The sequence below is a fragment of the Chiloscyllium punctatum genome, chromosome 37, assembly GCF_047496795.1.
Source record: "Chiloscyllium punctatum isolate Juve2018m chromosome 37, sChiPun1.3, whole genome shotgun sequence".
Lineage (NCBI taxonomy): Eukaryota > Metazoa > Chordata > Chondrichthyes > Orectolobiformes > Hemiscylliidae > Chiloscyllium > Chiloscyllium punctatum.
The window spans coordinates 3,246,230-3,272,920 of NC_092775.1; the positions used below are offsets into that span (position 1 = coordinate 3,246,230).

Below are 26,691 nucleotides of genomic sequence, written 5' to 3' on the forward strand. Positions count from 1 at the left end.
CGTTCCTTCACTGTCGCTGGGTCAGAAGCCTGGAATTCTCTCCCTAAGGGCATTGTGGGTCTACCTAGTGCATTTGGACTGCAGCGGCTCAAGAAGGCATCCTTACAAGGACAAGTAGAAATGGGCAAATAAATATTGACCCAGCCAACAAAACTCAGATCCCCGAAGTAAATACAGAAAAAACTGAGGAAAGAACTGAGAATTGTCTTAACGGCGCTATCAGAAATACTGCCTGTTTAATCTAAAAGCCTGTGTGTCTGGGTGAATGTAAAAGATTGAATTATTCCTGGAAGAGCAGGAGAGTGTCTGGGGTTACGGCCAACATTTATCACTGAAACAACATCATCAAAACAATTAGCTGATCTCTTATCACTTTGCTATTAATGAGCTTTTGCTGCACCAATTGGTTGCTGCACTTACAGTGACACAATTTCAAAAGTTGTTGATGAAGAGGTTTGTTGGAGATCTGTCAGATGTGAAAGTTATTGAAGAAAGCAGCTGCACTGTCCAACAAGCGCAGATCAGGACAGCAGCCAGCTATCAGAGACCCCAATCTGAAACTACACAGCTCAGAATGGAAAGAGTGAAGAAACAGCTTTCAAAACAAATGCACCAATTTACCCTTCGATATTGGAATAGTTCATGCTCTGTAAATGTAACCTGATACAAACACTTGAGGTCTTATTATCTTCTTTTACTCCAATCTTATAATTATTCCATTATTGATACCTTTCAGTTCTATTTTACTTTTTATACCTTAGTGTGTAAAAACGATAAAACAATGCACTTTCTGTTATCAGCCAATCATTCAGACCTCCCCACAATCTCCTTCCCCCACACCCCCACCACACAAAGCACCAGGATGGTATCCCTTACAGGACAAAACAAATTCTCGAAATACTTCTCCCAGGCTTTTCCGGCAGTGTCCATTGTGAATCCCGCTGGGAATGCAATCCTTGTTTGTCCCAATCCTGTGGGAAGTACAAGAATATTTTGATGTGACTTGGTCTGTATTCCTGTTGGGAAAGTCATGGCCAGCTGCAGCTCTGAATTTGCTGTGTTGCTTTGCAGAGTGGATGGGTTTCTCTCTCAGTTACGTCTTGCCTGGGGAATTAGAAACTTTAGAAAGAATGAATGCTATTCCATTGTCTGAACCGAAACCCTTTCTCCCACTCCCAACCTCTCACCCACTGCACCTACCCCCTTTCTCCTGTCGTTTACTAATGACTAACAGCAAAAAAACAGAAGCATTATTTCACACACATGAACTTCTCGGGGGATACAGGCTGTGCATGTTGTAAGGATGTGTGGACAGTGTTTACTCACTCCTGATACCAGTTCGGTCCAGCTTTCCAATGAAGTGACAGAAATACTTTGACATTGTCCCAGTACTTTGAACCAAGAAACACTCAACTCTGTCTCGGTCTCTGACAGGGACCCCTGTTAAAGAGGGAGTGTCTCTGTCTCTCTCTCTCTCTGTTCCTGGTTGAGTCTTGTAACTGGGTTTGGAAATGCCAGTCCAGGAGGTGAACCTGAGGGATGTGCCCTGTTACCGGCGGACTAGAAACTCTCCCCCCATGTGTTTGTGGCCCTTGGCTGGTGGGGGGTGGGGGACGGTCAGCAATTGAATCCGTTTCTCTCACCTTCAGAGCAGTCTAACAGGCGATTTCGCCCCCTCCCCCACTCATCCATGTCCCTTGTACTATCAGCAGAGGTCGCTTGGTTTTGAATGTGGAGAGGGAAACTGCACATCGCCTTCGCTTCAATGCATGGGTAAATATTCCCAGGCATGTTGAGTAAAGGCAGCGGAGGGACAAGGGAGTGTGGGGGAGAGACAGACTGAGAGAGACAAAGAAAACAGACACAGCAGCCCAGAAATGGGGGAAGCAACCCTCAACACTGAGCTGTGGTAATGTGCTAGCTGGGCCTCTCTGCAGCTTGAGAGTTTTCTGCACGACTTTGCTGAGTTGCTTCTGACAAGACTGTTCAAAGTCTGTGCATCGGCGACTCTATGAAGGCTGAACTATCGCAGACCACAAAACGGATGTGAGGCAAGGATGAATTGAATCTTACCCCATTCTCTTTTTTTTGTTCCATCCGACAATAAGAGGCAGAGAGAGAGAGAGAGACGGGAGAGCAAGAGGGAGAGAATAGTCATTAAAACAACATCTGCTTCCATGCGCTTGGTGATCCACTCAGTGAGATGAATGTGAGATTTTACCCGACAGCTCCAGCGCCAGTGGGTACTCTGGCCGCTGAACCAGCCTGCCTAACATCGGCATCCTGCCTGGAACATTATTACTGCAATAAGGTAACCTCCTCAAACTCCGGGGCTTTTCCTGCTGCCAGCTGTTGCACCGGGTTTACCGGGAGCTGGGCTTTTTCAGAACGGTTCGGAACTCATCCCGAGAAACTACACCGTGTGTGCAGGGGCTGGCCGTTTGTGCCTCTGCATTAGTGTATACCCCAGGCTGTGTGTGTGACAGTGTGTGTAATAGTGTGTCTAAGTGTGTGTGCGTGAGTGTGTGTGTATACATCCCTGCTCGGGTGTATATGGGTGTGTGAATACACAAATGGAATGTGTTCCCTGTGTATGTTTCGTACGGGACTGCTGTGTGTGTATCTGAGTGTGAGGTGTTGAGTGTGTATTTGTGTGTCTGTGTGGTGAAGTATGTATGGGTGTGAACATATAAGTTTGTTATGTGTTTGTATGTGAATGTGAGAGTGTTTGTATATCTCTCACACGTGTATATGTGTGTGAGAGAGAATAGTGAGTGTGTATATGTTTTGGTGAGTGTCTGTGTGTGTGAGTATGTGTGGGTGAGAGAATATGTGTGAGTATGTGTATGTATGTGTGAGTGTGTCAGTGTGTGTGAGTATGTGTGTGTGTATATGTGTCAGTGTGTGCGAGAATGTGTGTGCGAGTGTGTGTATATGTGCGTATGTGTCTGTGTGTGTGAGAGAGAGTATGAGTATATGTGTGTGAGAGTGAGTGTATATGTGTGTGAGAGTGAGTGTATGTGTGTGTGTGTGAGAGTGAGTGTATATGTGTGTGAGAGTGAGTGTATATGTGTGTGTGTGAGAGTGAGTGTGTGCATGTATGTGTGTGTATGGCAGTGTGAGGATGTTCGATGTGGTCAGTTCTGATGATGAATTAGTCTGGATGGGAGCAGTCATGTCCCCGGGCTGTTAGCTGGGACCCTCCTCCTTCTCTCTGAATGACACAGTAGCGGCTCGGAGCTCTCTCTACCCCCAGTGACTTCTGTGTAACTTAGAAAGCGGATTCTGCTGCTCCTTCCTGCCATCCCCTTCAATCCCCCGCTCGGACCGGCGCTGCTGGCAAATCCCGGAGTTTGTGTTTGACACAGAGGCCAGCAGTAATCCCCCGGGGAATCTGTCTGAATCTGCCAGTCCATTCCCATCTTCAGCTGCTGTGAACTGTGATCAGGTCAGTGTTTAACAGAATCTCTCTCTCTCTGGGCGGCAGCAGGCTGCAGGTTTGTAACAAGATCTGGTCTCTGAGCAAGAAAAACCCAAATCGATAAGGAGTAAATTCGGGGGAATCTTTTTAAAGTATTAATATTTCTCTGCAGCATCAATTTCTGGGCGAATTGATCGAGACAGAGCGAGTGTGTAAGCAGCTTTGTTCTCAGGGAGAAGCCCACGAGGGATGAAACAGGACCATAGTGGCGAGAGAGAGAAAGATTTACAATATTCATTCATAAACGGGATTTAACTCCGTGTTCAATTCCACTGCATCGTCCTGACAAGGTTTTGGAACCAGTTGGCTACTGGAAATATTGTTTTTGTTTTAATTAATTGTTAAAAAGTAATTCCAAGAAAAACAAACTTTGTGGGGAGGACAAGAATTGGAGAGGGAGAAGGGCCTGAGACCCGGGGCTGCGCAGTAAAACCAGAGACCGTCAGGCACACAGGTTCAAACCTGCCACCACTGTAAAACGGGGATGGGGCAGACTGGGCTGAGAGTAAGCAAGCGTTCAACTTCTACAGCTGTATTCTCACAGCAGCCTACACTCCCTCTGCCCCTGAGTGTGTGTGAGACACACTCACTGTCCCCCTGACCCCGTGTGTGTGTGTAAGACACTCACTGTCCCTGTGTGTGTGAGACACACTCACTGTCCTCCTGTCCCTGTGTGTGTAAGACACACTCACTGTCCCTGTGTGTGTGAGAGACACACTCACTGTCCCTGTGTGCGTGTTAGACACACTCACTGTCCCCCTGTCCCTGTGTGTGTGTGTGTGTGTGTGTAAGACACACTCACTGTCCCTGTGTGCGTGTGAGACACACTCACTGTCCCTCTGCCCCTGTGTGTGATATACTGACTTCTCCTGTGTGTGTGTGTGTGCACGCGTGTGTGTGTACGTGTGAGAGCTACGCTGACTGTCCCTCTGTATATGTGTGTGTGTGTGTGAGATAGAGAGAGAGAGAGAGAGAGAGAGAAGAGTTGTCCTGGGAGTGTGATAAGCTCACTGTTGCTCTCTATGTGGGGATTCTAGGCCAGCTGTGGTTGTAACAACAGTCCCCCATGGCCTGGTATTACACTGAGATCCTGCACAGAGCCCACACCTTCACTGACACCAAGAGCTACAACTACAAACAATGCCATTGTCCCGTTTCCCCACGGCAGCATGTTGGATCAGTCACTCATGTGAGGGAAGGAGAATGGTACAGGTAACAGGAGGTCATTTTATTCCTTAATGGGATATTGACATTGTTGGTCAGGCCAATATTTATTGTCTGTTCCTCATCGTCCTCAGTAAGGTGGTGGGGATGTGTCTTCAACAACAACTGTAGGTTGACCCACAATGGAATTTCCAAGTCAGGAAGGTGAGTGGTTTGGAGGGGAATTTGCAGGGGGTGGTGTTCCCATGTATCTGCTGCCCTTGTCCTTCTAGATGGAAGTGGTTGGGGTTTTGGAAGGTGCTGTCTGAGGATCTTTGAGTTTCTGCAGTGTATCTTGAAGATGGTACACACTGCTGCAACTGAGCGTCAGGGGTGGAGGGAGTGGATGCTTGTGGATGTGGTGCCAATCCGGTGGGCTACTTTGACCTAGATGGTGTTGAGCTTCTTGAGTGTTGTTGGGGCTGCACCCATCCAGGCAAGGGGGGAGTATTCCATCACACTCCTGACTTGTGCCTTGTAGATCGTGGACAGGTTTTGGGGAGTCAGGAGGTAAGTGACTCACTGCAGTATTCCCAGCCTCTGACCTGCTCTTGTAGCCGCAGAATTGGTTAAGATTCATGCACACCTTATATTTCAGTTCAGTCGGCAGATGCAATGTTCACATTCATTTCAAGAGGTCTACAATAGAAGAGCAGGGATGTACTGCTGAGGCTGTGTAAGGTTCTGGTCAGAACACTTTTGGAATATTGTGAGTAGTTTTCAACCTCGTAACTAAGGAAGGACGTGCAGGCGTTGGAGGGGATCCAGAGGAGTTTTACAAGAATGATCCCGAGGATTAAGGGCCAGTCATTTAAGGGGTGGTTGAGGACTCTGGATCTGTACTCGATGGGGATTAGAAGGATGGGGGGGGGGGGTATTTGATTGAAACTTACAGAATACTGAGGGGCCTGGACAGAGGGGACATGGAGAAGATGTTTCCACCAGTAGGAGAGACTAGGACCCAAGGGCACAGCCTCAGAGTGAAGGGACGACCCTTCAGAATGGGGATGAGGAGGAATTTCTTCAGCCAGAGGGTGGGGTCTCTGTGGGACTCATTGCCGCAGAGGGCTGTGCAGGATAAGTCATTGAGTGTGTTTAAAACAGAGATCGATAGGGTCTTGGTTAATAAGGGGGGGGGGGGGGGGGGGGTCAAAGGTTACAGTGGGAAAGCAGGAGAATGGAGACAAGAAACATATCAGCCAAGATTGCATGGTAGTGCATCCTGATGGGCCGAATGACCTAATTCTGCTCCGACCTCTTATGGTTTTATGGACTTTCATGATCTGAGACAAAGTGTTTTATCAGTAGCAGTCAGAATATAATTAAAAGACATGCAGAGCAGTGAACAAATCCTATATTACCACATTGGCCAGCTTTCTAAATCTGAGTCCTGTTGACTTGAGGAGTGATAACTGTGTATTGTTTATGAACTTGAACCTTAAGCAGCAACTGGAGACAATAGGTGCCAGATGTGATCTCACCAACCAAAATGATCTGTTGAAGGGAACAAGCCACAGTAAATGTGATAATCAGTTTTAAAATTCAATTGTAATTAAGATGCTCAACATATTTATAAAGTATCTGTTGTTTTTCAAAATCATTACAAAAATGGGAAAACCAAAAGCCTCTAACAGCCAGAGCCTTTGAGCAGTGGAGCACCGAGTGCAATTAGTTGCAATTTCAAATCTGCATTCTGAGCAATGAAGGACTGCTTGTACCAGATACACCCCATACATACTGTAAACAGGGGCCAAAATAACATGGAACTGTGATAAGACGTGTGTAATCTGTTTAAGTACATCAGTGTATACATAATTACAAACACAGGAGTGCATTTGGATGCCAATACGAAAGTACATATTTCATATTTAATAATAAATGCAGGCAACAGTGTGCGTATTAGTGTGCAGATATTAGTGTGTGGGAATCAGTGTGAGAATGGCAGTGTACACATAGCAGCATACAGATATCAGTGTGAAGATATCAAAGTGCAGAAAGCAATGTTTGGACATCAATATGAAGATATCTGTGTGTAGACACGTCTGTACAAGTGAACACAGGTAATTTGCAGATGCACAGTTTCGTTGCAGAGCAGAGTATGCGGAATGCAGATTTGTAAAATAAACTCAGCCAGAGGATTGTACACTATGTCAGCAGATGCAATGATCTTTCTGGGTGTACGTGTGAAGAATGTTTCTGAAAGTGTTTTGTGTCCTCCTCAATGACCTCTGAATGCAGTACACAATGTTGTCTGGACTATCTGCAGACTGCCACAGGGCTCAGGTAATGGCCAAGCTCATCCAAGATACAGGAAGCCTTCACATCATTTGTTTCATGTGTAATGTGTGTGTTTTGTTTTTGGTTATTAGCTGGGAGCCTGCAGAAGTTGCTGTCTGTAATGCCTTGCTACTTGAGCAGACACTGCCACTCAAACAGACTACCACTTCCTTTGCTAAGCAGTAGTTCAAACTTAAATTTACAAGTTACTTTATTGTATTATTGTAAGAAGCAGATGGGAGTTGCAATGGAACAGCTGAGTGGAGTAACACAAATGTCCTAACAATTAACAAAAACAGAAATTGCTGGAGAAATTCAACAGGTCTGGCAGCATCTGTGGAGAGAGAAATAGAGTTAATGTTTTGAATCAAGTGACCCTTCTTCAGAACTGCAGAGAGGTGAAAAGTGATGGGTTTTATATTGTAATTGTAATGAAGATGCTCAACATATTTATAAAGTATCTATTGTTTTTCAAAATCATTACAAAAATGGGAAAACCAAAAGCCTCTAACAGCCAGAGCCTTTGAGCAGTGGAGCACCGAGTGCAATTAGCTGCAATTTCAAATCTGCATTCAAGGAGGAGCAAGTAGAAGAGAAGACTAGGGGGATGGTCAGAGAGTGAGGGAGATTCGAGATCAGAAAGTGCACAAGACAAAAGGCGGGGGAAAGGCCACCGAGTAGGAAAAGGTGCAGCCAACGTAGGAAGCAGGAGAATCTGGGAAAAGTTGGGAACTTGGTCTGTGTGTGTGCTGCTCCATCAGTATCTCTGTGTGTGTTTTAATCTGTGTATATTCTGGAACTTGGGAAGGTGTTGCACTGACAGGAGTTGTTGAGTGTGTGAGTATGTCCAATGCATCAAGTGTAACAAAATGGCCACTTCCGCAAATTGGATTGTCAGTTGCACAGATCAGGTTAGATGACTCTTGACTGTCAGTTATTTTTCCCCATTTCCAACAGTTTTATAACTGATCAATTAACGTATACAGGAGAAAGGAAAGGAAGTGCTTCTTCTCCTGCCTAAGTCTACCTGAGAGGTGACTTGTTAATTCATGGGGACTCTGGGACAGTCTTAAATAGTTGGAGATCACTGTGCTGCCCACAGCCCACTGCAGAGAGCCAGTCTCCCAACTGCTACTTGGTGCAAGATTTACTTTTTGTTCAAGAAATGTTGTCAATGATGCATTTGTGTTGGTGTAGAGTATTCTTTGTACTTTAACAGAACAGGCTCCACAGCTACAGAAGTACAGCACACCCCTGTTGGTGAAACAGTTCAACTGTATAAAGCAACTCTTTAAAATAGACAGATTACCACATCCAAAGAAGTGTATTTTGTATGTGCCCGTGTATATGTATATATGTGTGCAAATGTATGAGCGTGTGTTTGAGTGTGAGTGTGTGTATGCATGTGTGTGGGTGAGTGCATATGTGTGTGCATGTTGCTGGCGTGTATATGCAATGTGTACACGCTTTGTGGTATGTGAGCATAGTGCATGTGTGTATGGTGTATGTATGGGGCGCGTGAATGGCATGTGCATTATTGTAAGGTTTATGTGCGTGCAGTGCATGCATATGACATGTGCGTATATATGATGAGTTTAATTGCACATTTTTGTGTCTGTGTGTTTTGATGTGAATGTTTTATACATTTTTTTGTTTTAGAAAGTTGTAATTATTCAAGGGGCAGTTATCAGCCCATGTTTATGACTCAAAAACAAATTTGATTTTGGATGACGACAGCTAGTGTCCGGCCTTTACAGGCTGGTTCAGGAGATTCTCTTTAGCAGCTGGCTCTGTATGAGGCCCTGTCTTACTAGACGCAGAGAGTGGGTAAACGGCAGCCCTTAGTGTCTGGTGGTATGCCTTCAGCAAACAAACTGAACACAGACTGGATCCAATGTGTTATGAAGCTTGGGCACATCAGAGTGAGGATAATGCAACGAAGAAGGTTTGATGAAGGTTTGTACTGTTTTAATAAACTCATCTCAAACTGATCCAAGAAATGAAATCAGAAATTAGGATCTCAGCCCTGGGAAACTACACCTGTGAGATCAGAACAGAAATATTCCCAGAACTGCAAAAGCTGAGTGAACCAGGTTCCTCCCCATCCCCCGACCTGTGTCTGACATCCTTTTGTGTGTTTAATGATATCTCAGTGAATGTCACACTCAGCAATAGCAATCAATGCACTTTTTGACATATTTTATTGATATATTTTTATTCATAGATGTATTGGAATCTTCTGTACGTTTAAACCTGCATATGTTTCATTCTTGTCTGTCGAGAGAAGAGAATGACTATTTCACTTTATAAAGCAGCCCCTGCTAACATTCCACCCAGGGCCAGTATCACTGAGATAAGGTTGTGATCTTTCACTCCCATTCTGTGGTTTTTGCACAATTGATGGCCATATTTTCTCATATGGCAGTCACTACATCCAGAACCAGTCACTGTCAGGAGGATGGTGAGAAATGTTGATGATTCTGAAATGGTTTACACCTCGTTCACAAACAGTGAGCTCGCTGGGAGACCTGCCTTTCCTGAAGCAGCTACTGGTTTCTCTCCTGTGATCGGAGGAATCTATTCAGCCCATCGAGTCAGTGACACCATTCAGTGGCTGGTCGGTACCTCCTGCCTTTCCTCCAAATCCTTCAAATCTTACCCAGCATTTTGGAAAATCCCAATTAACCTCTCTCATCCACAATAGTCGGGGGAAGAGATTAATTGAAGTTTATGTGAAAGAGTGCTTACTGACTTTCCTCACAAGTGGCCTAACCCTTAATTTGATTCCAGACATCTAACTATGTTAAAGATGTTATTTAAGTGCAAGATGACTAATTGAATTGCCCACAAAGGGTTATCATTTTTACTTATTTTAATATTTTCAAACACCTTTGTCAGATCTCCTCTCAATCTCTTGACCTCAGTGTATTATTGGATAAGTTTATGCAACTTAGCCTCAGTAACTAACCCTCGAAGCGGAACCTGTTTCCTCCCAGCGGAGTGTGGACAGGGCTCATTACAGCTGCAACATCACTCTGTCATGATTAGAGTCCAGACAGAATGTGACTCTCTGTGACAAAAATGCAAAAGTCACAAACCAGCTAGGTTTCCAGAGGTGGAGAAAGGGTTAGGATAGCAGGAGGAAGTTAGGGTACTGAGGTCAGCGTCTAGATAGTTGAAGGGACGGTAACCAATGATCAGATGCATAGAGGGTTAGACTAGTAGGAATGCAGAGATCCTGAAATGTTGCAGAGCTGGAGGAGGTCACAGGGACAGGAAATGTGATGCCATAAACTCAAGGATGAGAATTTTTGAACAAAGGTACTTAGCACCAAGGAGTTGGTGCAGGTGAGTGGTGGTGGGAGAATGGGGTTGTTATTCAGCAGATTGTAATAACAGAAACAGGTACAAAAAGAAACATATTCTCCATATAAACAGTATTGCAGTATACAACATCTTTTCAAACCAGGACATCTCAAACCATTCTATCCAGAGTTCACTTGAAGTGCAATCTGTGATTCACTAAAGAACAGAAAGGTTTAGTTGTACGACATTTGAAAACACTGTCTTGCTTTTGACACACTATTTAGCCAAAAGACAGTTTTGTATGTCTAATAATGTAATGAATTGAAGTACATTCTGCCAGTACTAAAGGATCAGCAATCTGCTGTCATGTTGCACGGTTATTAAGGGGCTACTTCATGTTGAAGCTGCTCTATAACATTTTAGATCTGTTGTTGTTGTTTTCGGATCCACCCGCTTTCCATTGCATCTTGCTTCATAGAGGATGACTTCAATATACCTCCCAGAAACATTCATCTGCTTGGTAACTACCAACAGGAGCCAGGTAGTAAGGGGTGTAGGGGCTGTGAATTTGTTTGCCAATTCTCACTTCTCAATTTCTGACGTTTAAATATATCTATCCCCCACCTTTGTTTTAACCTCTCAACTTTTAGAGACAGTCTTTTTCTATCAAACCTGTCCTGTCCTTTCATCATTCTGGGCTGTTCTCGTAAAATGGCACAGTGTTTAAAGTTTTGATCTGCATTTGCTCAAAGCAGGTTGAGTTGGTGAAATACACAATCTTGAAAGCCTCTATGCTGTACTGAGAAACCCTGTCTGATACAGACAGAGTTCAAACCCAGGGTGCATGACTGTGACCCAGCAGAAATCATGTTCTCTTACCTTTGTTTGATTTGAATACTTCAGCATGAATTCTGTAAAAGTTCCTCAATGGAACAGCAGTGGATTTCCTCTTCATAGGGTGGTTGTGTGTCTAACTACAAAAATGTCAGTGTGCAAGTGTTGTGTACGCTCATTGCTGAGTGTGTGTCTGTAATCAGGAGCATCTGTGGGTGTCTTTATGTGTGTGAGAGAGAGAGTGTGTGCATGGGTGAGTATGTGTGTGCGCACGGGTGAGTGTGTGTGTGTGTGTGCATGGGTGAGTGTGTGTGTGTGTGCATGGGTGAGTGAGTGTGTATGTGTGCATGGGTGAGTATGTGTGTGTGCATGGGTGAGAGTGTGTGTGAGTGTGTGCATGGGTGAGTGTGTGCATGGGTGAGTGTGTGTGTGTGAGTGTGCATGGGTGAGTGTGAGTGTGTGCATGGGTGAGTATGTGTGTGTGCATGGGTGAGTGTGTGTGTGAGTGTGTGCATGGGTGAGTGTGTGCATGGGTGAGTGTGTGTGTGCATGGGTGAGTATGTGTGTGTGTGAGTGTGTGCATGGGTGAGTATGTGTGTGTACATGGATGAGAGTGTGTGAACGCGCACACGCGCGTGTCATTTCTATCGGTAATTTGCACCATATCTGTAGACAGTCAATATACACACTGTGTGTAATCCTGCACGCTATGCAGGAATACTGGTACAATTTCTGAACGTGGAACTCATGATAAAATAATTTCCTTTAATGCTCACAGAGTGTCTGTTTCTCTGGATGGGTTTGGCGCGCACTCTGATCAATTGTGGTACGCTGGTCTCCAGACGTGCTTTAATCAATTATTTTGAGGCAAATTCAAATGCACCTATCTATAGAATTCAAAACAGCGCTGTTTTCCAGATAAAGTGTACTAACACTGGCTATGCCAAGTCTCTGTTTGATGAATAACAGGGTCCGATGTAATAGCTTTGTTTCTTCATTATACGGATATAAATCCAGTTATTTCAAGAGTGTAAACATGGATTAAATGCCAATACTGCACTGAGAGAAGGGAAGAATATATCTTTATTGCAGTTAATTGTATCCTGCAAACCTGTACTTTCACTCTGTAAGGATTGTCAAAATAACCTGTCAGCTTTGTTTAGTGTTGCAGGACTGCTCAGTGAGCTCGATAACAATTGCAGATTTAAACCACCCACATTAACCCTTTAAGAACCATTACAATTCATCACATTTTTAAATTGGTATATTACATGAGGGAGATTATTAATTAGGAAGAATGCTGTGTATGCATGTGAGTGTGTGCCTGTGGGTTTGTGTGTGCACGTGTGAATGTGTAGTTTGGTATCTCTCCCATATACGCACACATCCTTCCACATATAGCTACTGTCCCACACACACACTCCAACACACACACACTCCCACACTCCTACATACACTCACATACAGACTCTCACATCCACAGACACACACTCCCACACATACTCCTACACTCACAGACACACACTCCAACACACACACCCACACTCCCACACTCCTTCATACACTCCCACACACACTCCCATACCCACAGACACACACTCCCACACACACTCCAACACTCACCGACTCACACTTCCACACGCACTCCAACACACACACCCACACACACACTCCCACACTCCTTCATACACTCCCACACACACTCCCATACCCACAGACACACACTCCCACACTCTTACAAACACTCCCATGCACATTCCTACACCTGCAGACACACATTCCCACACTCCTACACACACTCACATACAGACTCTCACATCCACAGACACACACTCCCACACACAATTCAACACACACTCCCACACTCCTTCATACACTCCCACACACACTCCCATACCCACAGATACACACTCCCACACTCACAGACTCACAGACTCACACTTCCACACACACTTCCACACACACTGCTGCACTCACAGACTCACACACACACTGCCGCACTCACAGACACACACTTCCACACACACTGCCACACACACTGCCACACACTCCCACACACACTGCCACACTCACAGACACACACTCCCACACACACTCCCACACACACTCCCACACACACTCCCACACACACTGCCACACTCACAGACACACACTCCCACACACACTCCCACACACACTGCCACACTCACAGACCCACACTCCCACACACACTGCCATACTCACAGACCCACACTCCCACACACACACACCCACACACACTCCCACACACACACCCACACACACACCCACACACACACCCACACACACACACACACACACATTCCCCCACACACATTCCCACACACACTCCCACACACATTAACACGAATTGTTGGACAGTGGCCGGTGCTATAAAATTTTATCCTGCCATGGTTTGTCTGAGGGAAAGGATGAAAATTAAAGGCTATCCTGACAGATTGCACTTTCTGATTACACAGAGAGGTTCAGATTGGAGAGGAATGCTCAGCAGTGAAAGACAAAGTTACACTTGCCCCTGAAGGATATCATCCCTATTATCTATTTTCAGACTTCCACAAAATGTGGATTATTTTGTCAGATTGTATTGTACACTTTGGGAATGTCTCTCTCCTTCACTGGAGAGCACAATTGGTGGTGTGTGTAGGGTTGCATGGTTGGCGATGTGTGTTGGGTTGCAAGGTTGGTGGTGTGTGTTGGGTTGCATGGTTGGCAGTGTGTGTTGAGTTGCAAAGTTGGCGATTTGAGTAGGGTTGCATGGTTGGCGGTGTGTGTAGGGCTGCATAGTTTGCGCTGTGTGTAGGGTACCACAGTTGGCAGTGTGTGTAGGGTTGCATAGTTGGCGGTGTGTGTGGGGTAGCACAGTTGGTGATGTGTGTAGGGTTGCATGGTTGGCGGTATGTGTAGGGTTGTGTGGTTGGCGGTGTGTGTTGGGTTGCATAGTTGGCAGTGTGTGTAGGGTTGCATGGTTGGCAGTGTGTGTTGGGTTGCATGGTTGGCAGTGTGGGTATGGTTGCATGGTTGGCGGAGTGTGTAGGGTTGCATGGTTGGTGGTGTGTGTTGGGTTGCATGGTTGGCAATGCGTGTAGGGTTGCATGGTTGGCAGTGTGTGTTGGGTTGCATGGTTGGCGGTGTGGGTATGGTTGCATGGTTGGCAGAGTGTGTAGGGTTGCATGGTTGGTGGTGTGTGTTGGGTTGCATGGTTGGCAATGCGTGTAGGGTTGCATGGTTGGCAATGCGTGTAGGGTTGCATGGTTGGCAATGCGTGTGGGGTTGCACAGTTACCTCCATGTTCTGTACCTCCAGAGGTACTCAGTTAAACCACCTGGAGCTGTGACTTCACATTATGTTGGGAAAGACCTTCGCTCTGTAAAAGTGACCCAAAACGAACGAATTGTTGGCAATTTGAGGGGGAAGCAACAAAACAGTCAGTTGTATAAAAATTGAAGATACCCCAGAATGTAATAAATGTGGGTGTGAGTGACACAGTAGGCTTTAGTCAGCACTGTTTCACTGCACCAGAGAATCTGCCCTGGCAGGTATTAGTCATCCAACGGGGGCAGACCAGGTGTGTTGAAGATGCAAAATATTGACTGTGTTGTGAAGTAAGCATCAGTCATTGCCTCCCCAAAATTTCTTATTTACTGTTTTAACAATTTTAACAAAACACAGAAACTACTTGATGCTCTCCATCAGATAAGTCTGTTACACCAAGCTAAGGAAAGGATAACTCCAAGTTACATTCACGCTCCTTGTGGTGTGAATGTTGCAAGAAAGGGTTAATATTTCCACATTGCCACACTATCAGCTTCCTGAGCTATATATATGTATGTATGTGTATACACAAACCTAGTCCTCAAGGTGGTTCAATTCCCCTCACACCCACTGTCCATCCTTACCAGGGAGGGGTGACCATGTGCTGTCAGTCAGGGAGCTGCTGCTGTCAAGGTAATTTCACATCACTGGTCATCCCAATCCCAGTGTTTTGGTACATGGGTTCAAATCCTGCCATGACAGATAGTGAAACTTTAAATTCAACCTAAACTAAAATATACAGTCATAGAGACGTACAGTACGGAAACAGATCCTTCAGTCCAACCCGTCCATGCCGACCAGATATCCCAACCCAATCTAGTCCCACCTGCCTGCATCCGGCCCATATCCCTCCAACCCTTCCTATTCATATGCCCATCCAAATGCCTTTTAAATGTTGTAATTTTACCAGCCTCCACCACTTCCTCTGGCAGCTCATTCCATACACGTACCACTCTCTGCGTGAAAAAGTTGCCCCTTAGGTCTCTTTTATATCTTTCCCCTCTCACCCTAAACCTATGCCCTCTAGTTCTGGACTCCCCGACCCCAGGGAAAAGACTTTGTCTATTTACCCTATCCATGCCCCTCATAATTTTGTAAACCTCGATAAGGTCGCCCCTCAGCCTCCAATGCTCCAGGAAAAACAGCCCCAGCCTGTTCAGCCTCTCCCTGTAGCTCAAATCCTCTAACCCTGGGAACATCCTTGTAAATCTTTTCTGAACCCTTTCAAGTTTCACAACATCTTTCCGATAGGAAGGAGACCAGAATTGCACGCAATATTCCAAAAGTGGCCTAACCAATGTCCTGTACAGCCTCAACATGACCTCCTGTACTCAATACTCTTGACTGGTGACCGTGAAACCATTGTCAGTTGTTGTTAAAACCAGTAGGGGAAATCTGTCATCCTTCCCTGGTCTGCCTTATGTGTGGCTCCAACAAATCACACAGTTCAAGGGGCAGTTAGGGACAGGCAATAAATGCAGGCCCAGCCAGTGACACTGACATCCCACGAATGAACCTTTTGGAAAATGTGACTGCTGCCCCAATGGAGCAAACTTCAGGATGAGACAGGAAGACGGGGAGAACATTGCGATTAGAAAGATCACTTTGGTGAAAGTCTGAGGATTGACATCTGATTCACAAAATCACCCACTCTGAATCGAAAATGGTCCTGCTTCATCGCCACTGCATTCAGTTTGATGGTCTGTGTGTTTGGGAAGCAGCCTGCTTACAGAAAAGATATTATTAAAGCTGGTGAGGGTTCAGAAACAAATTTACCAGGATGTTGCCAGGAATGGAGGGGTTGAGTCATAAGGAGATGCTGAATTGGCTGGGGATGTTTTCCATTGGAGTGTGGGAGGTTGATTGTAGAGGTTATTAGAATCATGAGGGGTATGGATAGGGCGATTGGCAGGTGTCTTTTCCCTAGGGTGGGGGATTTCAAGACTCAGGGCCATATTTTTAAGGTGAGAGGAAAACAATTTAAAAAAAGGTAACATTTTTACACAGAGTATGGTTCGTGTGTGGAATCGTGTAAGGAAGTGGTGGATGGGGGTACAGTTGGAAAGTTTAAAAGACATTTGGATAAGTACATAAATAGGAAAGGTTTAGAGGGATATGGGCCTGGAGCAGGCAGGGGGGACTAGTTCAGTCTGGTAATTTGGTCAGTGTGCACTGCTCGGACTGAAGAGTCTGTTTCCGTGCTGTATGATTTTGTGACACTGCTCTTACTGTTTGGTAAGCAGGAAGCATAGGGATAAAGCATCCTGCTTTACTGTCTGTGATGATTCCTGTCTTTCCTTTGGGGAGATGCTGAAGGAATGGTTTCAGGGGTTAGATGGATAAGGGTCATGACCAGCTCTGCCTTAGTCCATCCGGGGTCGGTTTCTGGGGTAGTGGCTTGACTTCTGCATCTTCTGATTCTATACGGCAGTGATCTACCAGTTTATACATGTTGCCTGTTGTATTGTCTCAATAGTTTAAAGGAGAAAAGCTGTGATGAGTAACCTGAGGTAAGCCATTTCTCACACTTCACCCGACAGCGAAGCCATGGAATTAGCTTTAGAGTGAATTTAAACGAGCTACCATCAGCCAAAGGATGTGGTGAATTAGTTCAGAGCAAGTACAGACTTAGCAATTTTTTAAAATGGTTAATGAGAACTTGACAGCAATGTATGTTATCATTCTGATCAGTGAGGACGGGAACAGAAATGTGAAAACAAAGTACTGCAGATGCTGGGAATCTGAAACAAAAACAAACCCAGCAGGTCTGGCAGCTCCTGTGGAGAGAGAATCTGCCTTAATGTCTTAATCAGCACCTTCTTTATGAGAATGTATCCCAGGCTAGTTCTACTTGGGAATGTGAGGAGTGAGGAGTGGGATGTAATTTGGAATCAGGATAGTGGATAGCGGCTTGCAGATGGTGTCCAAAGGACAATTACTTTTTGCTGAGCAGTGAGAAATATTGAAGCAGTTACTCAGAGAATAAACCCACGTCTGGAATACTACTGTCCATGGCTGGGAGAATTGGGAATTAGCAATTGAGCTTGAATGACAATTTTGCAAATACTCATTGCATTCTGGAGAGGGTCCTCTTTCTTGTTTCTGGTTGCTGCATGCTGCATGGAGATGGGTCAACCTGGGGGTCAACCTGGGGGTGAACATAGAACATAGAACATAGAACATAGAAGAATACAGCGCAGTACAGGCCCTTTGGCCCTCTGTTGCGCCGATCCAAGCCCATCTAACCTACACTAGCCCACTATCCTCCATATGCCTGTCCAATGCCCGTTTAAATGCCCATAAAGAGGGAGAGTCCACCACTGCTACTGGCAGGGCATTCCATGAACTCATGACTCGCTGAGTAAAGAATCTACCCCTAACATCTGTCCTATACCTCCCACCCCTACACGTGGTGCAGAGTTGTGTGACGACATCCTCCTGGGTTGAAGCACAGTCAGACCATCTTTCTGTCAGGATGACCGAGGCTGGTTACACTTCCAGTCAATTTATTCACTTAGTTTCTCAAATGTGGAACACATCCACATCCCTATTTGCTACATCACAAGAAAGAGAGAAACTAGGAGCAGGAATAGGCCATTCGGCCCTTTGAGTCTGCTCCCATTCAATATGATCATTGCTGATCCTGCAACCCAGTCCCCTGTTCCTGCTGTCTCCCCCATCCCCTTTGATCTCTTTCACCCTGAGAAGTGGATCTAATCCCTTCTTGAAAACAATTTAATATTGCAGCCTCAACTGCTTCCTGTGGCAGAGAATTGCACAGGCTCCCCATTCTGTGGGGGTTGAAATGTCTCCTCACCTCAATCCTAACTGGCACACCCTGTATCCTTAACGATGATTAATAGTGATTAAGTTGGGGGCGTGAGTGTGTGTGTGCATGTGGACGTGTGTTTGTGTGCATGTGTGTGTGTGTGTGCGTGCACGCGCGCGTGTGTGTGTGAGAGAGATAGAATGTATCTGTGAGTGTGTGTGTGTGAGTGTGTGTGTGTCTGTGAGTGTGGGTGTGTGTCTGTGTGTTTGTGTGTGTGTGTCTGTGAGTGTGGGTGTGTTTGTTTGAGTGTGAGTGTGTGTGTGCGCACGTGCGCATGTGTGTGAGAGAGAGAATGTGTCTGTGAGTGTGTGTGTAAATGTATGTGTGTGTCTGTGGGTGTGTGTGAGGGTTTCTGTGTGTGTGTGTGTGTATGTGTGAATGTGTTGGTGTGTGTGCACACGTGCGCGCGTGTGTGTATGTCTCTGTGCAAGTGTGTGTGTGTGTGAGAGAGAGAGAGACAAGGTGTCTGTGAGTGTGTGTGTGTGAGTGTGTGTGTGTCTGTGCGTTTGTGTGTGTGTGTCTGTGAGTGTGGGTGTGTGTGTTTGAGTGTGAGTGTGTGTGTGCGCACGTGCGCATGTGTGTGAGAGAGAGAATGTGTCTGTGAGTGTGTGTGTAAATGTATGTGTGTGTCTGTGGGTGTGTGTGTGAGGGTTTCTGTGTGTGTGTGTGTGTGTGTATGTGTGAATGTGTTGGTGTGTGTGCATGCGTGCGCGCGTGTGTGTATGTCTCTGTGCAAGTGTGTGTGTGTGTGTGAGAGAGAGAGAGAGACAAGGTGTCTGTGAGTGTGTGTGTGTGAGTGAGTGTGTCTGTGTGTGTATATGCGTGTGTGTATATGCGTGTGTGTATATGCGTGTGTGTACATGCGTGTGTGTACATGCGTGTGTGTACATGCGTGTGTGTCTGTGTCTTTCTGAGTGTGTGTACATGTGCATGTATGTGTTACAGAGAGCAGCAACGTTGATCCATCACCATGAAGGTTGCCATGCCTGCCCTCGTAAATTGGGTTTTGCAACTTGTTTCAATCCTAGAAAATTGGCTCAAGATGCAGTTTATTATCCACCACTGAATGTTTAAATCCAGATAAACAGATATTAAACAAGAGCTCACTGGAAATACTCAGCAGCGTAGAGGCAATTGGCACATTAACATTTCCTGGTTTAGGTCTTTTGTGAGAATGAAATAGATTTGGAAACTGGTATACAAATTCCTCCAAATCAGCATTAGACAGCTAGTAAGCATCTGAAATGTGTGACCAGGTGACTCGCAGACTCTCTGTTTTACTTTCCATTTTGCCTCTTACCCTGTGTGGAATTGTCAGAGAGAAATTAATTCTAACATTTTCTTTTTAGTTCTTTACTCATCAGGAGGCACTGCCTTCTCTGGTACAAAAGCTTCATTCACAAAAAAACATGCAATTATTAAAGAAGATAATAACTTCTCAGAAATCTTGCCAATGCTCCTTGATGATAATCCTGGAGTACACTCATCTGGAATCTCCTGAAATGAACATTTTGTGTCATTGGGTGAAGCAGAAATCTATTTCTTGTATCAACAACACAACTTCAGGCAGTGGATAGAATAATTACAATTATTTAAGAACACAATAACGTACAAATGAGGAATAGGCCATTCAGCCCCTCATGCCTGCTCGGCCATTGTAAAGGATCATGGCCAATCTTTTATTTCAACATCACCCTCCTGCACTAACAGCATATCCCACTCAGAGGTCCTGCTCTTAGCTACAATTGTACGTGGGGTTAGGGACCTGATGTAAACCATTGTTGTCAACAGAGAGGGGGGGAGAGAGAGAGAGAGAGAGAGAGAGAGGGGGAGTGTGTGTGTGAGCATGTGTATGAGCCAGTTGATCTCTGTCTAAAATTTAGACAGAGTGAGGTTTAGTTTGTTTGCAATATCAGGGTATGTTTGTTTTTCTTGGAGTGAAGAAGATGTTGCATGCTGGGCTAGTGATAGACAGAGCTGGAATGTTCCAGGCTTTACCCTGGCATTGTGTGGACATGGAGATGCCAGTCAGGCATAGGGAAGAGGTAAGATACAGGATACAATGGGGTGACAATCCAGAGCTGTCACTTGGAGATCCTGCTCTTGGCTACAAGTGGGAGTGGAGTAAGGGATGTGATGAGGACCATCATTGTCGACAGGATCATGGGGTCGGGGGACACAGCACCGACATGCTGTCTCACCTCACCCTGGCCTCACAAAGTTCATGGAGCTACCTGTGAAGGACCTGTTGTGGTAAACATGTAGATGTGGATTATCATCTGAGATTTGCATTTTACAGTAGAGGCAGGTCAGCAGTTTCAGTTGTGTGAAGATAACTTTGTTTTTAAAAGTGAGAACATCATTTAGAACAGTGACCTAAATACATCATTTCCAAGAAGATAAGTGCTTGCTAGAACATCAAAAATGTTAATGGATAGTGTATTTATACTGCTGAGTTTACAACAGAACTAAGGTCATTACTTCAGGGTTTGACTTCAGTGCGGAAGTATGGTTTCTTAATTTCAGAATGAAGAACTATATTGTAAGTTTAGGAGCACCAGTCACGTTGGCAGGAATAGTTTGATTCTGTGAAGTCTTCAGGTTTTGAGAGGGTATAAACGTAGTCCAGCTTAATGACCTGATGTATCAAGTGTGATTTCATTCTGGGATCTGACTTTTCGGTATTGCCATCAGCTGGGATCACAGCAGAGTTAAAATCTGTGCAAACATTCCTCAGATCAGCTGAGCCCATTTATCATTCCATTGAGGTTGTACAACATGGTGGTCTGTTGATTGAAAAAAAATGAAACACAGGTAAAGGTGATATATGTGAGGTTTGATTGTGAGGGTGATCTGTACGGAGAGGTACGAGATGAGAAATCCAAATGAAAAATAACAAAGATTGTTGTATTGGCCAGATTGATGCTTTATTATTGGTAGGCCTGAAAGAAACAGATGTATACAAACAGTGGAGCTTTTTGAGGTCCCATAATGTTCTGATTACCACTTTCCTTTTGAAGTGAAACTACTGCAGGGAAATAACAACATGGGGACAGGCCATTGGGCCTATCCAACCCCTGCTGGAATTTAAAGAGCCTATAATAATTTACATTGTCTGCCTGGTTCCACATTGCTGCAGCCCTTATCAATCAAACCAATTGTTGCACTTTCTGCTTTTGCAAAGGACAGTGACTACATTACGGAGAAAGTGAGGATGGCAGATGCTGGAGAGTCAGAGTCCGGCAGCATCTGGGGAGCAGGAGAGTCGATGTTTCGGGGAAAAGCCCTTCATCTCAGGGAGGCAGGAGAGTATCAGTATTTTCAGGGATCCGGGGGAGAGTGTGTTGGTATTTGCAGGGGTCCGGGGGGAGTGTGTTGGTACTTACAGGGATCCGGGGGGGGAGGGGAGTGTGTTGGTATTTACAGGGGTCTGGGGGGAGTGTGTTGGTATTTACAGGGGTCTGGGGGGAGTGTGTTGGTATTTGCAGGGGTCTGGGGGGGGTGTGTTGGTATTTACAGGGGTCCAGGAGGGAGTGTGTTGTTATTTACAGGGGTCCGGGGGGAGTGTGTTGTTATTTACAGGGGTCTGGGGGGGTAGTGTGTTGGTATTTACAGGGGTCTGGGGGGAGTGTGTTGGTATTTACAGGGGTCTGGGGGGAGTGTGTTGGTATTTGCAGGGGTCCAGGTGGAGTGTGTTGGTATTTACTGTGTTCCAGGGGGAGTGTGTTGGTATTTACAGGGGTCTGGAGGGAGTGTGTTGGTATTTACAGGGGTCTGGGGGGAGTGTGTTGGTATTTACAGGGGTCTGGGGGGGGGTGTGTTGGTATTTACAGGGGTCTGGGGGAGTGTGTTGGTATTTACTGTGTTCCAGGGGGAGTGTGTTGGTATTTACAGGGGTCTGGGGGGAGTGTGTTGGTATTTACAGGGGTCCAGGAGGGAGTGTGTTGGTACTTACAGGGGTCCAGGGGGGAGTGTGTTGGTATTTACAGGGGTCCAGGGAGGAGTGTGTTGGTATTTACAGGGGTCCAGGTGGAGTGTGTTGGTATTTACAGGGGTCTGGGGGGAGTGTGTTGGTATTTACAGGGGTCTGGGGGTGTGTGTTGGTATTTACAGGGGTCTGGGGGGAGTGTGTTGTTATTTACAGGGGTCTGGGGGGGTAGTGTGTTGGTATTTACAGGGGTCCAGGGGGGAGTGTGTTGTTATTTACAGGGGCCTGGGGGGGTAGTGTGTTGGTATTTACAGGGGTCTGGGGGGAGTGTGTTGGTATTTACAGGGGTCCAGGGGGGAGTGTGTTGGTATTTACAGGGGTCCGGGGGGAGTGTGTTGGTATTTACAGGGGTCCAGGAGGGAGTGAGTTGGTACTTACAGGGGTCCGGGGGGAGTGTGTTGGTATTTACAGGGGTCCAGGGGGGAGTGTGTTGGTATTTACAGGGGTCTGGGGGGGTAGTGTGTTGGTATTTTCAGTGGTCCAGGGGGGAGTGTGTTGGTATTTACAGGGGTCCAGGGGGGAGTGTGTTGGTATTTACAGGGGTCCGGGGGGAGTGTGTTGGTATTTACAGGGGTCCAGGGGGGAGTGTGTTGGTATTTACAGGGGTCTGGGGGAGTAGTGTGTTGGTATTTTCAGTGGTCCAGGGGGGAGTGTGTTGTTATTTACAGGGGTCCAGGGGGGAGTGTGTTGGTATTTACAGGGGTCCGGGGGGAGTGTGTTGGTATTTACAGGGGTCCAGGAGGGAGTGAGTTGGTACTTACAGGGGTCCGGGGGGAGTGTGTTGGTGTTTACAGGGGTCCAGGGGGGAGTGTGTTGGTATTTACAGGGGTCTGGGGGGGTAGTGTGTTGGTATTTTCAGTGGTCCAGGGGGGAGTGTGTTGTTATTTACAGGGTCCGGGGGGAGTGTGTTGTTATTTACAGGGGTCTGGGGGGGTAGTGTGTTGGTATTTACAGGGGTCCAGGGGGGAGTGTGTTGGTATTTACAGGGGTCCGGGGGGGGAGGGTGTTCGTATTTACAGGGATCCAGGGGGGAGTGTGTTGTTATTTACAGGGTCCGGGGGGAGTGTGTTGTTATTTACAGGGGTCTGGGGGGGTAGTGTGTTGGTATTTACAGGGGTCCAGGGGGGAGTGTGTTGGTATTTACAGGGGTCCGGGGGGGGAGGGTGTTCGTATTTACAGGGATCCAGGGGGGAGGGTGTTGTTATTTACAGGGGTCTGGGGGGAGTGTGTTGTTATTTACAGGGGTCTGGGGGGAGTGTGTTGGTATTTACAGGGGTCCGGGGGGGAGGGTGTTCGTATTTACAGGGGTCTGGGGGGGTGTGTTGGTATTTACAGGGGTCTGGGGGGAGTGTGTTGTTATTTACAGGGGTCCGGGGTGAGTGTGTTGTTATTTACAGGGGTCTGGGGGGAGTGTGTTGGTATTTACAGGGGTCTGGGGGGAGTGTGTTGGTATTTACAGGAGTCTTGGGGGTGGGTGTTGGTATTTACAGGGGTCTGGGGGGAGTGTGTTGGTATTTACAGGGGTCCGGGGGGAGTGTGTTGATATTTACAGGGGTCGGGGGGGGAGTGTGTTTGTATTTACAGGGGTCCGGGGGGGAGTGTGTTGATATTTACAGGGGTCCGGGGGGGGAGTGTATTGGTATTTACAGGGGTCCGGGGGGGGAGTGTATTGGTATTTACAGGGGTCCGGGGGGAGTGTGTTGGTATTTACAGGGGTCCGGGGGGGAGTGTGTTGGTATTTACAGGGGTCCGGGGGGGAGTGTGTTGGTATTTACAGGGGTCCGGGGGGGAGTGTATTGGTATTTACAGGGGTCCGGGGGGAGTGTGTTGGTATTTACAGGGGTACAGGGGGGAGTGTGTTGGTACTTACAGGGGTCCGGGGGGGAGTGTGTTGGTATTTACAGGGGTCCGGGGGGGAGTGTGTTGGTATTTACAGGGGTCCGGGGGGGAGTGTGTTGGTATTTACAGGGGTCCGGGGGGGAGTGTGTTGGTATTTACAGGGGTCCGGGGGGGAGTGTGTTGGTACTTACAGGGGTCCGGGGGGAGTGTGTTGGTATTTACAGGGGTACAGGGGGGAGTGTGTTGGTACTTACAGGGGTCCGGGGGGGAGTGTGTTGGTATTTACAGGGGTCCGGGGGGGAGTGTGTTGGTATTTACAGGGGTCCGGGGGCAGTGTGTTGGTATTTACAGGGGTCCGGGTGGAGTGTGTTGGTATTTACAGGGGTCCAGGGGGGAGTGTGTTGATATTTACAGGGGTCCCAGGGGGGAGTGGGTGTTGGTCTTTAGAGGTGTCCACAGGGGGAGTGGGTGTTGGTCTTTACAGGGGACCGGGGAGGGGGGAGGTGGGTGTTGGTATTTACAGGGGTCCCCGGGGGTGTGTGTTGGTCTTTACCGGGGTGTTGGTATTAAGTCACTGAATGAATGGGTCAGTTGCACGAAATGTTAGCAACAAATTAACTTTCTGCAGCCATTCGTAATCCTTGTTGATTGTCAATATCCTTCTGACACCCTCCCCGTTCTCTCCCTGGGTGTTTTCTGAAGAAGCTTGTTCGAATCTCAGGCCTTGCTTTACTTACCACCGGCTTTCGTTCTTTGCTGTAAATACCTGAGCAAATTACTTTCATCCCACTCTCACAGATTATTTCACTCAATGGGTTTAGCATGTTTTGTCAGCAGACTCCGGGATGTCATATAATTAATTATATTAATAATGAATTACCTTCTCATTGGGCAATAAAATGGTAAATAGTTAACAAAACATTAGCAGCAGTTTAATAAATGCCATTGCTGGGCCGTCCCACCTCTGTTAGTGAAAACAGAGACTAGCAGTGACACTTTTTGTGAAATGTAACTAAGAGGGGAGAGGGAAATGAAATTAATGCATCATTTATTGGCTGGTGAGAAATTGCTGGGATCGTCCTCAGAGGTAGCGCTGACTCATCTCGTTGATGTTCATTGCTGTTCTGTAGGGACTAATGATACTGAATCTTCTAGAATATTGTAGGCTGCAGAGGGCATTCTCTGGGTCACTTTCCAAACATTAAACTGAATAATTTGCTTTCACATCAGTTCCAGTTTGTGTTTGGACAATTTCCCGTGAAGCAATCCTTCCCTCATTTTTTTCCCTTCTTTTCCTGTTGCCTGGAAGGCTTTGAACTTTGACACTTCATATGTAGAGTTTCCAGCACAGAAACAGGCAATTGGCCCCAACTGGTCAATACTGGTGTTTCTGCAGTTGGTGGTGGTTAATGGTTAGAATGGACCTTGGGGCAGAACATGTTATGTAGAGTATCCCTTAGCTGTTGTAAAAGCTGGTCCAGAAGACACATTAGTTCACTATCCTACTTTATCTGAGTTGTCCCTCAGGATTGAGGGTAACTTCCCTTTCACTCAGAAGCTGAGAGCCTGGTGATGATTAAATAACCAAAGATCAATCCACAAACCCTGCCTCAGGGGGGCAACTGATGGCTACAATCAGTGTTCTCTAGAAATGAGCCATTTTGTGAGATGAATTGCCCATTAATATTCAGGCTATATATTCTTCGACCATCGCTGTTAGAGAGTGGAATCATTTCCATTGTGACTGTACAATGTCATCATCAATCTCTCCCAGTGTCAATATTGACACATTGTTGTGTCACCTGCAGACTTGATGATAGTACATTCACTTTCCTCATAGTAAGCAATTGTGGCCCCAACACTGATCCCTGTGGCACTCCCTTAGATACAGGATACCATCATGAAACTGCCCCTCCTTATCCTGACTCTTTGTCTGCTATTAGTCTGCCAGTACTCTGTCCAAGCTAATATATTATCTCCAACACCATCTTGTTAAGTTATCTCATGCACAGTACTTTATTGAACACTTTTGGAAATCCTAACCCTACATTGCTATTACAAGTATTAATTTACAATATAAATAATATTGCATCCACAGCTTCCTCTTTATCTACCCTGCATGTGATCTCCTCAAAACATTCTAAAATGTTTGTCAAACATGGTTTCCCTTTAATGAAGCCAGGCTGACTCTGTTTGATCATACGATGTCTGTCTAAATGTTCTGCTACTCCACCCTTTATAATGGACTCGAACATTTTTCCAAAGTCAGAAGTCATACAGCGCTACTCCAAAAGCTTGTGATTTCAAATAAACCTGTTAGACTATAACCTGGTGTGGTGTGACTTCCGACACTGTCTTCCCCAGTCCAACACCAGCACCTCCACATCATGGCTAATATTTTTCCAATGACAGATGTTACCGTAACTGGCCTATAGTTGCCTATTTCTGTCTTCTTGCGAATTTGAATGAGGGAGATGCATTGGCAGTTCTCCAACTCTCCGGGACATTTCTAGAGTCCAAGTATTTTTGGAAGATTACATCTAATGTTTGATTCCCATTAAAAAACACAGTGTCACCCAATATCAGTCCCTAGGTACTACTGTA

The 26,691-nt window shown here is 46.0% G+C and overlaps 1 protein-coding gene across 6 annotated transcripts in view; it reads left to right on the forward strand.

Moving 5' to 3' along the window:
* The first annotated feature begins 2,151 nt into the window (after positions 1 to 2,151).
* Positions 2,152 to 26,691, forward strand: part of tox2 (TOX high mobility group box family member 2) — a 217,163-nt gene continuing 192,623 nt past the window's right edge. For 3 of the 6 annotated variants that reach the window (XM_072556123.1, XM_072556127.1, XM_072556128.1), the window contains exon 1: positions 2,152 to 2,311. In XM_072556123.1, the coding sequence (XP_072412224.1) occupies positions 2,204 to 2,311 (108 nt within the window). In that variant the 5' untranslated portion in view covers positions 2,152 to 2,203. Of the gene's footprint in view, positions 2,312 to 3,153; positions 3,449 to 4,669; positions 4,694 to 26,691 lie in introns of those variants that run through there. The other 3 variants (XM_072556125.1, XM_072556126.1, XM_072556124.1) reach the window with 3 other exon arrangements.